Source organism: Anopheles nili, chromosome 3 (assembly GCF_943737925.1).
Source record: "Anopheles nili chromosome 3, idAnoNiliSN_F5_01, whole genome shotgun sequence".
NCBI lineage: Eukaryota > Metazoa > Arthropoda > Insecta > Diptera > Culicidae > Anopheles > Anopheles nili.
The window spans coordinates 37,010,072-37,023,448 of record NC_071292.1 but is presented as its reverse complement, the minus strand read 5'-3'; the positions used below and the strand labels follow the sequence as shown (position 1 = coordinate 37,023,448).

Here is a 13,377-nt window from a genome sequence, read left to right as displayed (position 1 = left end):
AACGATCATATGGGTGATGATCAACAATGTGATACCACTGCAGCCTAAAAACATTCTTGTACGTATGTACATGATACCAAGGTTTTATTCACAAAACATCAATTTGCTATCCTATACCTCAATAATAAATCCTTGAGTCTCTTCTTCTCGTGCACTTCCACCATCAGTTACATTTCCGTCGATCAGGGTGTATTGTTATTCGTCAGTTGATGGATGGAATTTCTCGTTTCATGAATTCTAAGAGGCGGTCGCATTATCTTATAGGATCTGTTAATTAAGCTTCTAGCTGTGCGTTAAATTAATCACTAAGTAACCCTTCAAAGATCTGAGCCCTTCTTATGGGGACCTCTGGTTAGTAGTTGCATAGATTTCTTTCCTAAACAGTAGCTCACATTCCTTGACGGTACCTCACTTCAGGTAAAAATCAGCTTCACAGATATGCCGTAGTTAAAAGCAGTTTATATTTACCACTTGATCGATTTGATTCGAAATAACTTCAACTACAGACATTCGATTGACTTCTGCAAATTCTCGACGCCAAAAATTGGTAGTCCCCATATTCACATTGCTTGCAGTTGCATATAGGACATAATCTATCACACTTATCAACATTGTGGTCATGGCTCATGGCACTGTGCGTTGTCATACAGTGACAAACAAAATTTTGTCCGTAGATTGGTTCCTTATCAATTTTTGCGACTTTTGCTCGTGTATGCAAAGAGATTTCGGAAGCTAACCTGTTAAAACAAGCTTCAATTATAGAAATTCGGAAGTTACACATCGATAGCCCGATATTCCTGCCGCGAATAACTGTCCAATTTTTATCAACCGTAAGGTTATTATGATATAGATACATCGTGGATTTCATTTAACTAAATAAATAGAACATAAAAGCAAAACTAAAAATTCATAGATTCGTAGACAGTGCCAAACCTGATAAATTTGTTCGATAGAAACTAATAGCATCATAAAATGATAAATCAAAAAAGTAAGATTATGTATGATAAATTTCCCAAATCAATCGGAATTTCCCAAATCAATCAACCGGACCGTTGGTTTTGCTCTATGTAACCCATATTGTAAAATATTTAGCTTTTAATAGTATAAGATTTCAATAACTTGTACATATCATATTTACACCTCCATTTAACTGGGACAAAAGTTTAAACGATCCAGCTATCGTCACTTTGTTGGTTTCGAACAATTGAGCGAAAGCCTTGTTGTGTGTAAAATAAATTTACGAGAATTCGGGAAGTAGTACATTGAATGTATGGGTTAGTGTTCAAACGGCCGCTTGAAATTGCATGTAAAATGTAATGGATCACCGTGAAATGTCCCAAGCGATGCCAGAAATAAAAAAAATACCATCGTTACTAAGATTTGAAAATTGAAGCTATTAATTATATAGACTCTCAAATTCAAATACGCGAATTTGAAGAAGTTTTAAAAGATGTAAATTTACAATAAAAAGCTTTTTGATTTATGACAGGAAGTTCCACTACCACAGGTTGCGGAACTACCACGGTCAGCAAATAGATAGAATAGGAAAAATATTAGTTATGATACGTTTCACACAACTTCATAAATACATCAACAAGTTTTATTCCACTCTTTAAAATTTTATTTTTATTCTATTGCAATAATGAATATATCTATATGTCTATATGTCGAGTCAAGAGAACCTTAACAAGGCAGATTAAGACATTAGGCAGACCGATGATGGTTTATGCCATTGAAGTTGAAGAAGTTGTATCTTTTACAGCTATTGAAGAGCCCTAAACAAAATAAGCGCTTAAAGGTTTGAACTCTTATCGTTGAAATATCTTTTCTTTTGTCTCAAACTTACAATAATAATAATCAATTTTTTTAAACCCATTTAAACTCTTATCGGAGTATCTTGCACTCAAACTTACAACAGTAACAATTACAAATATTCGTATGCTATTTAAATTTAATTCGGTGGACAGGTCTATCTTCTGGACATGTAAATGTAATATAAAAATTAGGTTTGTGAAAATCTAAATATGGTCTGGAATTTTATCCAACAGCTGATCGTGCCGAAGAGCGAAGCAGCGAGTAGCAGAGCGCGGCTATAGTATACTATACTATAGTACGCAGTGAATAAATAAGAGTAAAGAAAGAGAGAGAATAAGAGAGAGAGAAATTCATTGCGAGGAGAAAATATCTGCTACTAAGATTAATAGTAAGGTAGCCTGTAATATAGAATATAAAGTAAATTTAAAAAATATATGTCATACAACCGATTATAAAACTTTAGCTAAATAATTTCCTATTTTCCTAAAATCTTTCTTATTCTGAAATCTGAAATCTTATTTTAATGTAATATAGCTTTGTAGTTGATATTGATATTATTATTATATTACTATAGTTATTTTTTTAATTAATTTTTTTATTTAAGTTATTTTTTTTTTCAATTCGTTTTAATATGATCAATCTTTTAAATTGTGATGTAAAAGTATTGCCGTAAAAAAACACCGTTTGAAAAGTTTTACCTATAACAATATATGAAAAATATTCCTATAGCCTACAGCTATGTTCAAAACTATTGTTTAATGGTAAACGGTATAACAACTGCATTGAACAAAATGTACTCTTCATAGTACAAATACGGCTTTCAACGATTATTGCAACAAAACAATCCTAGTACACTTATTCGTGTTATTTGGTTGAAACTGTTCTATGTAGCTATCTTACAGACGGAATTGTACCTACAACGAATGTGTCAGTGCGTGCCTCAAGAAAAGTAATTGAGTCTCTGCTAGTTGTTGGTAGTGCTTACTAGTGAGAAGAAGCATCAGAACACGTCTTTAAGATTTTCAGTTAACGCAATTTTGTAATGCATGTTAACGTTACTGAAATCAGAAGAGCTATCTAAATCATCTGAAGTGCTATCTGAATCAGAAGACATATCTGTATTGTGACAATATATGTATTGTATTGAGTGATTCTTTGTTTATTTTGTTGAAAATAAACAGTAAAAATATCGCCCAGAAAAAATCGCAGTGAAAATAAACGTTCAGCAGAATTACCAATCAAAGTAAAGCTTTGTTTTACTAGTTTGCAAAACAGCCGTCGTGTTGTGGAAAAAATATCAAAAACACGCTTTAAGAAAAGTAAAAATCTACAAAGAAATGGAGCTCAGAATAAGAGGTACACATAATCAATATAAGTGATTAATACAATTTTTAAAAATTTATTATAGTTTTTTATATATTTTATCCTATTTTTTGACATTTTTTTTATAATCTTGGTTGATGTATGTGAAAGTAATACAACCAAGCGCATTGTTCATAAAGAGTTTATTAATTTTTCTTTTTTACTGCCCATGAAATGCCATTTTGATGCCATCGTTTTAAATTCTAGTACAGTACTAAATAAATCGGCGTATAATATATTAACCAATGCAATGTACAATAGTACATATCCAAAATAATCCGCGTTGAACCGCTTGAAACAGGGAAACACACTATCTAGCACATCAAACAAGAATAGCAGGACAGACCGCCTGTTATCGTACTGCAGGTATTTAAATAACCGAGAGTAACTCGTTGCTCGTGTACGACAAGACCGGAGTGTTTGTCATAGATACTGTGCTGATTTATTTAATATTGACTTAGTGATGAAATGTTGCATTGCAATAAGTGTAAAGTCGTAATTTAATTGTGAGAAGATAACGAAAAAATCATCGTGCTTACGAGTGAAACAAGTCCTCGTGATACATTTCCTCAACTATCACGAGATATTTTTCTTCAAGTTCTTTTTATGCTTGAAAGCGTTCATTTAGCTATTTTAGCAGCAAAATTGTAAGAACTGATAAAATGCTATTCCACATCGCTAAATAATTACTTAGGCGAAGATAATTATAAATGGAGTGTCCTAAATGCTATTGATATTTTCGGAGTTGTTAAATACATTTACAAGATGAGCTTACATGTTCATTGTTCTAGATCGCACTTCATTTATTTATTACATTACACAGTACCTGCGTATGAAATGTGTAAACTACCAGTTGTCAGTTCATCATCGTCAGTTGAATTAATTGTTGGTGTCAAATTGTTAAATTGACAGAATGCGTCGTTAAGGTATTTCATTGATACATGTAGTCTAGTTTTCAAATAATAAATTATAACATAAATCAGTGCGATCCACATTGCCATTTATCTATCTGAACTCATATCTGAGAATAATACCAACTTACATAGCGCGGGAGCGATGAGAAAGCAAGGGCCTGTGAGAGAGATGGCGAGAAATTGTCAGAGAGAGAAACATGTGTACGCTGAGAGCATTAACGATACCGGCTTACACCATATTCGATCGTAGTTAAGCCAGTTTGGTATTTCTCTTTCAAACGAACAGATCAGGCATTTAAGACTAACGTAAAGAGCACTGCTGTGTTGTGTTGTATATTATTGGTCGCATTGTAAACAGAAACTGCGTAGCATGGATAATATGAGTGAGTGTTGTGATCGATGTTACACTAAGTACATGACAATGTTATTCAATAATCATTTATCGATCGTTTTTGCTTCCAATCGTTTTGTTCCAATTGAACCTGTAAGATATCAAAGAAATATATATATATATATATATATATATATATATATATATATATATATATATATATATATATATATATATATATATATATATATATATATATATATATATAATATAAAAATAATAAAACGATATTGGATGCTTTACCATTGTGAAGCAGTTAACAGCTGCAGATCGTGATAAATAAGCCATGTAAACAACATACCCACGTTAATAACGAGCATTCGCCAAAAATCCCAACAGGCTGTAGGGTATTGTGCTAACTAGCGGATATTTGCTGATGCAAGCAGTTTGCTGGCATCCGTTATTCTGTTATGGATTTGTTTGAGTGTATTCTAAACATCTGAATTCGTAGAGGTCTATTCGTAGAGATCATATGATGCGATACTTCATTTCGAACGGCTTCGAAACTAACAGGGAATGTAGGATTTGTTTCGACTGATGAAGCGACCGATATGTGTGTCACAATCAAATGAAAATAAATACCGATGAAATGCACCGCATCCTCGGTGAGCGTATTGAACCGGTTTTATATTTTCATCCGTCTGCCCTATACAATCTTGATGCCGGAGGTCACTGTCGTCTTGATTATGTGGTACAATAGAGCGATCCGCTTACGAACAGTGTCCTAGACCTACACCACGCCGTTAATCGAACGTTGATCTTTATTAATAATGAAAGGATGATACTTGGATGATTTCTGTTAGCACAATCGGTCCTTTGATAAGTCACGAAGAACTTGATTCTGAGAGCTGAATTATAATCGGCTTATACATTTTTACGCATCCTTAGTTGCAGGTATCAAATAATTACATGAAATTCATCACACGAAAAAACGACCCGAATAATAAAAATATATTTTTAGTTATTATCTAGGAATCTGCCTGTTAGATATATTATACATATGAATATAAAAAAGGATAGAAAAAAACACATAATTACATGATAATGCGTCAGTAAGAAATTAAATTAGTTTCTTTCGGTTTCACTAAAGAACCGAAAAAGCGTTTACTGTTCACGGAATCGAACGGACCACTTTTTATACAACAGAGTAGTGCTTCCTAAACAACTGTCGGCTGGTGACAAGCGAAACGCTTTTGATCCGGTCTTAGATGCTGGTTCCGCTAAAGTTCACGGTCAACTAAAGTGTACCACATGTGTTAACAAATCGAAACCCTCGCAACGGGTCGTATTGGTACGCAATATTTACCGTACACTAAATCGTGTTTACCTCCAGCCAAACCCAAACATACTAATTACCTATGAGAGCTAATCAACTAACCCTTGAGAACTCGGAGGCATGCTCATTGCAGAGAATTATGAAATGTTGAGCTATTTGTCATCCGAAGCATGTATTACTAAGAAGCGTACTATAAGAAAACAGTTATCGTATTTGTATAGTTTGTTGTATAGTTTGTCTTTGGATTAGTTTGTTTGTTTATATGGCTTTGCTATCGTATGCTATCAAAAAGCCTTATCTATAAACGCAAAACTATCGTTCGCACCATCTTGCTCGTTTTAATTTGTTTTGATAATTTTCGTCATTTACTTTCCATATTTAACGAAAAGCTAAAGTGCATAAAACTTATAAATGGTTGAATGTATGCGAATCGTCGGCCGGCATATTTTTCAGAAAATATCATCGCCCGCGCCTGTACTACCACAGTAGCTATACCTTTTACTACTAGCTTACTAATAGAAGACCGCATAGCAATAGCAGTAATGACCGTTACCATGGCGATGACCACGAATCAACGGACCGGTTTACTGAACAATATAGCTCTTGGCGATGTTTATTCGTTGTATGCAACACTGCAGCCAGTGGTCGGTAAACAAAACGTGTTCGTGTTTGTTTTTTGAATCTACCGACCACTACTACGGGATAAAGACGCGTTTCAAGTTCATACACCAATATAGCTAAGTCGATTGTATGCGAATGTGGTGGTCGCAGAATTCCATGCTCGCAAATAGACAACACTTCACTCCACGCGTGTATGTTACCGGAGCGATCGAATCGCGACAAAGTTTCTTCAATCTCGCGTCGCCTGCGGAGTGCGTATAGCAAACACGCGGGTTTCACATATCAGTTCAACGGTGATCTGTGAACGTGTCAATTGTTTTTTCATGAACAGGACCGATCGATCTTGGATGATGGTGATTTTGGTGCATATTTTGGTTTATTGCTTGCTTTATTTCAAATCATCGAATGTGACGATCAAGCGTTAATCTACCGTTGGTCGGTGTGTCGGTTAAAAACAATCTGCACAAAAACGATAGCTCATAAGCTTTGCTAGAGAAAGAAAAAACTAAGCTCAAACCAAACAAGTGTGAAAGTAAGTGAAGTTAGAATTAGAAGAGAAATTAGTAAAGTGTTACTTTTCGGATTGTTCGAGTGATAAAACGAGATACAAATAGTGTACGAATTTAATCTATAAGAATGTACGATATCATTACGTTAATATCATAGAGTAATCTATGATGTCAGATGATTAATATTCATTTTTATTTCGAACCATGAACAGTCTTCTGTAGCAAGGAAATTATATTTAATGCGTATATTTTCATTCATTTCCGCTTTTCATTGATCTTACGAAGTCAGTATATAGTACATGTAAATCTTTCAGTTACTTGTTAAAAACCTAATCTGGAAAGGAGGAGATTATCTGGAGAGGAGGAGTATCGAGGAATAGATTTTCATGTATTTTCTGCGTCAGAACACGTAAAATGCGTAAAATAGTTTAAAATTATCTCGCAATTGGATAAATGGTAGAAGTTAACAAAAGTAATCTTAAACAAATGCAGATCATTTGAACCATGACGGGGAGTCAGCGCTTTTCTGCTCCAGATGTTCAGAGTACAAAACATAACGGAATTAGCAGAGATTGAACCTGTGAATAATGCATAACAAAAGCTCCCTCGTTTCATGCGATCAACAAACTACCGTCCATGAATCATGAGTCATGAATTAAATTTAAAAATTGTTCAATTTAGGGTACTTTTTACTGGTTCGTCAACAATTGTTTGTCCATGCACGGCTTTGCTCTCCAGGATAAATTAAAATCCTTGTTTCGAACGTACTAGTGTCTTCCGTATGGCTCAGTGCTAGTTAAATTGAATTTTGCAATTATGCAATATAGCAATTCTTGGTTCAAAGTATTGAAAAACGTATTTACATCTCTTAAAAAACGATGTGTTTTATTTTCCAAGTCGCAGAACGAAGGTCTGCTGTAAAATAACATTACGTGACTACATAGAGAACAAATCTATTTCATGTGACGATCTGCGTTCAATTGATTGTTTTAATAGATTGAGTGTGATCGGTTCGTGCGGTTACCCATTGTAGCGATTGTAATGGACGACGACGCTACTGCCTATTATTAATTAATTACGAATTTCTTCAAATTCTGGACAGCTCGGCAGTTTGAAATAACACTAAAAGACTTGTATAAAAATATTTCAAAAACATGTAGTAGAAATTTATGCGTAAAAATATTCATGCGAATCACTTGCGCGGAACAGAAACTTGTCTGAATGCGGAAGCTATCAATGCTCACGAAAAAAAATCATTGGATTAGAGCTGAATTAGCTTTTTCAGTGAAAAATGATTGAAACACATGGAAAAAAAATCCGAAACCGCTCTTCACGTCTAGCCATTGGTGAAGGTCATCATGATCGTCGATGCTAGTTTAGTTTCGGGGTAGTTTTCAACGAGCTCCCACCCTGATTGGTTTCCGTATGGCGAGTGTTTTTAGCTCAGCTTCTAAAATCTGTATTAAACAAGGACGGTGGGTCGAGATTAGCCAAGTGTAGGTTGAAAATCGGTGCAATTTTTTGTTCGCTCTGTTACGTGGCCGGCTGTAGACGGCAGTAGCTATAGCTACAAGACCAGCGATATTGAACTTCAGGCGCCAAGGACAGGTCCGTGTGTTGGGTGCAGTTGATTCTCGAAAGCAAAGAACGCGACACGATGCCTCTGTTTGTAATGTTTGGTACCGTTTTGTTGATGTAGAAACTGGTTTCGGTGCAACTAGATGCACGGGCCATTTACAACGCGTCAGTATCAGATGGGATACGTGACACTCGGTGCAAACCAGTTGGTCATTTAGCTTGCTCCCCCATTATAGTAACTATAGCAACAAGCTTGGTACAGTTATGCCGAATGGCAGGCTGGAACGTTGTTTCTTTACTTCATTGTGCCCTTCTCACGATGGTGTCTTGACGACGGTGGTGCCATTCCCATTTTCACTCTGTACCCGCTGTTAACTACTCCAATCAACATATATACTTCGCTGAACTTATAAATAAGATATAGATCTTACGTTTTTATATTATACAAACAGTTGATAAATCTGATCTCCGACGAGGGCAACCTACGAAAATAAGACTAAATTTTGAAAAAGATAGCGAGCAGCTTGCGTGCAATATTGTCTTTTTGTCCATGAGAGTATCATAAAATTGAAAGTAGAATATACACATTATCATTAGAAATTGCAAATGAACAGTTACAAATATTACAGCGAATTATCAGCTACTGTTAATTTGAGCTGTTGTTATAAAATAGATCGTAGAGTGGTGTACGGCTGTTCCAAATTAAGTATCGGAATTCGAATGATGATACAAAACTGAGTATCAAATTACCATTTTATAATGATCACGTGAAGATCGTCTTACTGTAGATGATATATAGTTTAGTACGTTGTATGAAAGCTGAAACATGAAGTGAAAATCAAAACATATTTTGAGCATATATTTGAGAAGTACTATTAAAAAAAAGGAATTAATACAGGAAGGTTTAGGAAGCTGGACTATTGGACCGTGTTGTAACAAATCTTATCAAAGAACAATTAGAAAAACACAATTTTCTGAGCATATTTACAAGTACCGGTTTTTTATACATTCATTTTTTTATCAAAAAGAATCGAAAAAAAAACAATAAAATTGACCACTTAGCAGTATAAAATACTTAACGTATCTTTGATATTTGCTGTATATAGTAATGTCTCTGGAGGAAACTCGACGCACCCAACGGCCATACCGTTATGGCATGATGTTATTATGTGTTGGTGCTTTAGTCAATTGGCTGGGATTAGCCGAAAACTATTCCGAACCAGTCAGATACGCTGGAGTGGCATGCATTTTGGGTAATTATTTTTGTGTATAGATTTATGCGTATTCGCATAAATATTTTTAAACTTTAATTCAGTCTAACTGATTCGTCATATTGTTTTTTTTTTCAGCGGGAGCCTGTCTAATATGTACTGCCATGTGCTGTTGGCTACACACTCCAGGTCGATCAGGGTCAAATGGTTATGAGGTATGAAGTTGAGCTTACGTTGCACACGGGTCGATTAGCAATTTAATTCCATTCCTATGTTATTCTTACATCTTGCAGAGCGATGATCCAGTACAGGTAATAAGTACAAACGAAGAGCAAAGACGGGAGAAACCACCTGATTATGATACGGTGGCCACAGCACCTCCTAGTTATGATGATGCAATCAAGCTAGATCCTGCCGCTCTGTTACGTTTGTCTATGACATCAAACGTTAGCACTAACAGCAGTACTACTACCCATGATCCCGTAGTACATCCTAGCTCATCTCAGCTTGTACGGAATATACACAATAATGAAAACCACCAGGGCGACGAAATAAGTCAACCAGTCGAATGTTCTGTGGTGGTTATTGATGATAAAATGTGCCCTGACAAACCACCTCCTTATCGAGCGTCAGGGACTGAGACCACTAATATGTTTATTACTGATCGAAATTATCAAATTGACTGAGCTATTGGGAATTTTAAAACATATTCCTGACAAATTGCCGACGAGTGACAATCCGTCATTTCACATAATCTCTTATGATCTAGAAAGCCAATCGAGATTAGAGTAGAGGAATTATGGCTGTGCTCGTTTTTCTTATGCCGTAAAATGTCGTGTAGTCTCATGGGTCTACTATGTCTATAACACATTCGAATTCATAAGCAGAACAACGAAAAGCTAACCGTGGATGAAAAATGCACTCCTCCAGAGTTCTACAGTATTACTGATGCCATATTTAAAGAAGGCAACGACGACGAAGAGGAGCAACATATTTCAGTTAAAATCATAATTATGCCCAGCAAATCGATAACAGTTCAGAATTTCTAGCATTTTTAGTAGTCATTATTGCATTATTGCATTGAGGCATCGCGATACGGTATAGATAGGTATACTAGTAACATAACAGCTCGCAATACATACGAACGTGTGAAAATAAACCAAACAGTGCTAGACGGTGCAGGGCACGTGTGGCCGTGGATTCGGTCGTACCGACTGGTTTTATTTTTGTGATAGTAGTACTATAAGTAAATATAGATTCAATAACTGTAAAGCTACGAACGTGTCTGAAAAATATTTCATGTTTTATTCTATGCGTTGGATAATTCACAGTCACACCAGGTTTAGTTCAAACATCAGCATCTTGATGAGTATTTCTCGTTCTCGTTCGACATCCATTTTATGTTTCCAGTTGATCGTGAACAACATCAGTTGATCCAAGGATTGAGTGTGACCGATGTTTTCTAGAAAAGAGACTTATTTGTTACAAATAGTCACAACAAAAATAGGTGCACTTACCTACAACATATTTCCTAGAAGCTAATTCTTGTCTATAAGACTTGACTATTATTTGAACTACACTTAATATTTGCTTACAATTCCACGTGCAACCGATAATATCACTATCGCAGAAACACTCTTGCAACGATTTCAATTGAGTTGATATAGATTCTGCGTTTGTTAAGATATCGTCCATAATTGAAGTCAAAATATATAGCTGTTTACAGTAGTTGCGTAAATTAGCAGGATAAATATTCACATCGGCGGATTTTTGCAACATGTTTTTTCTAATACTTTTTATAGAATTGCAATACACCATGCCTTTTTCAGCTGCTTGTATCCATTTGGAATGGTTTTCAACAATGCTAGCGATAGCCGTTTTAAATCTCAGCGATGCTATGTTTTCCAACGAATTGGCTGTTCGTGGTGATTTCAGCTTTATGGACGCACAATGGCGATCCGGAGTAGTGGACATTTTATAATATGTTTAGTAATGAGGCAACAACAACAAAACAAAACTTTAATCAACAAAATACATTCTTAGGCAGGCCAGACAATTCAAGCAAGTTTGACAGCAGCCATAGCACATTCTGACAGTAGAGATCAAAATAAATGTGATTATAAATTCGGTCATTGAAATTGAACATTGAAATGGGTGAATATTTAAGGCATATCCTGGAAAAAATCGGAAATACAAATCACACACTCCATGAGAAAGAGAATTTCATTTTTTTTATTAAATTACTTTTTTACGAAAATACGTCAAAAACAAGTAAATATATGTCAGTTTACTGACTAACCTGGTTAATTTTGAACTGCACATGACAAATTTACTTAAAAATGCAATAACATATGCTTTATAAATATAAATCAGTTCACTGATTAACTTGGTTAAGTTTGAGCTGCATACAGTAAATTTACTCAAAAGTTAAAACTATTCCAAAGTTTAAAAAGCCATTAAAATGAAAATATGCAAAACAAAACCAATTGGAAAAAAAATTATTATCATACTTAAAAAGACATATATTCAAAAATGTATTAAATAAGATAAATTAATGATATTTGAACCATCTTAGTTACGTATTTTTTTTATCGAAAATAGATTTTCAAACAAGTAAAAGTACTTTTTGCTAGCTAACGTTATTTTTCTATTCAATTTTGTTTCTTGATTCCAATTTTATTATTTCGTTGAGTATCATCGTAAGTGTTAATAAATGAATAAAAAATCTAATTACTGGTGTGACAAATGTTAGCAACCATCTGCTTATTTTATTCATTAGTTTTTGTTAATGTTTAATTTTAAAAGCAATCAAATATTCTCAAGATCGACAGATATAATTAGTTAGTGGGTTTTAAATTTGAATAAGTTTTTGGACTATTTATTTATTTATTTATAATTCACATTGTAACAGTTTAAGAGTGTAAGAGTGCCTTTCAACTATTCAAATGAATGATTCAATTTTGATGTTTTGCAATCTTAAAATATATCGAGAAAATAAAATTTGTATGTCTACATTTTGTTTGCGGTAGGACTGGTGTTGATTAGATGCTTAAAGAATAATGTTTAATTTTGAATTTACTTTTATAGTTAGCTTTATTTCTAATTGAAATATAATAAGAAAAATGTTTTTTTTTTGCTAAAAATTTAATAGTTTTTAATTTGTTCCTGATTGTTAAATATGCGACTCAAATAACATTGTGTGCCGGATAATCGGGTACAAAATTCGAATCGTTGAACCGTTTTGAAATATTTGTGACAGTTGTGCTGTTTATCACATAGAATGTAACGGTGGTCACAGCTCTACAGAACATATGGATACTTATTGCAGGTTCATATGACGTTGTCAAGGAAGATGACGAAAATAATTCTACACAATGTATATTAGCCTTTCAAGGTAGCATTAGAGAGGACCGTCCGAAGCTCAGGAGTGGAAACCTCGGTTGATCTCTAAGGAGTTTCCAACCTTTCCGCTAGTTGTTCCAGCTACCACATAATTCGTGGAACCTATGCTGCAGAAGGGTGAGATCAGGTGTTGGACAGTTCGGATATGGGCGGAAACCCGGCGTGAGAAACAACCGCGTGCTGTAAGTGAGGAAAGCGTTTCAACAAATGAAGAGTACCTCCTCGTATGAGCTCTTGATTGAATCTGATTTATTTTCCACACATTTGAGCTTATATACCAATGGTCAAGGTATTTCCC

At 34.7% G+C, this 13,377-nt stretch overlaps 2 protein-coding genes across 2 annotated transcripts; one reads left to right on the top strand and one right to left on the bottom strand.

Annotated features, from left to right (window-relative positions):
- Window positions 1-3,045: 3,045 nt before the first annotated feature.
- On the top strand, window positions 3,046-10,363 carry LOC128724179 (uncharacterized). The gene is made up of 4 exons (XM_053817943.1): window positions 3,046-3,171; window positions 9,573-9,719; window positions 9,816-9,892; window positions 9,971-10,363. Exons 1-4 carry the CDS (start codon window positions 3,153-3,155, stop codon window positions 10,361-10,363), a joined length of 636 nt encoding a protein of 211 aa, XP_053673918.1. The 5' UTR covers window positions 3,046-3,152.
- A 302-nt stretch (window positions 10,364-10,665) lies between these two features.
- LOC128726411 (uncharacterized) lies at window positions 10,666-11,651 on the bottom strand. The gene is made up of 2 exons (XM_053820219.1): window positions 11,195-11,651; window positions 10,666-11,139 (listed from the first exon to the last, which is right to left on the bottom strand). Exons 1-2 carry the CDS (start codon window positions 11,649-11,651, stop codon window positions 11,009-11,011), a joined length of 588 nt encoding a protein of 195 aa, XP_053676194.1. The 3' UTR covers window positions 10,666-11,008.
- Between the last annotated feature and the right edge of the window lie 1,726 nt (window positions 11,652-13,377).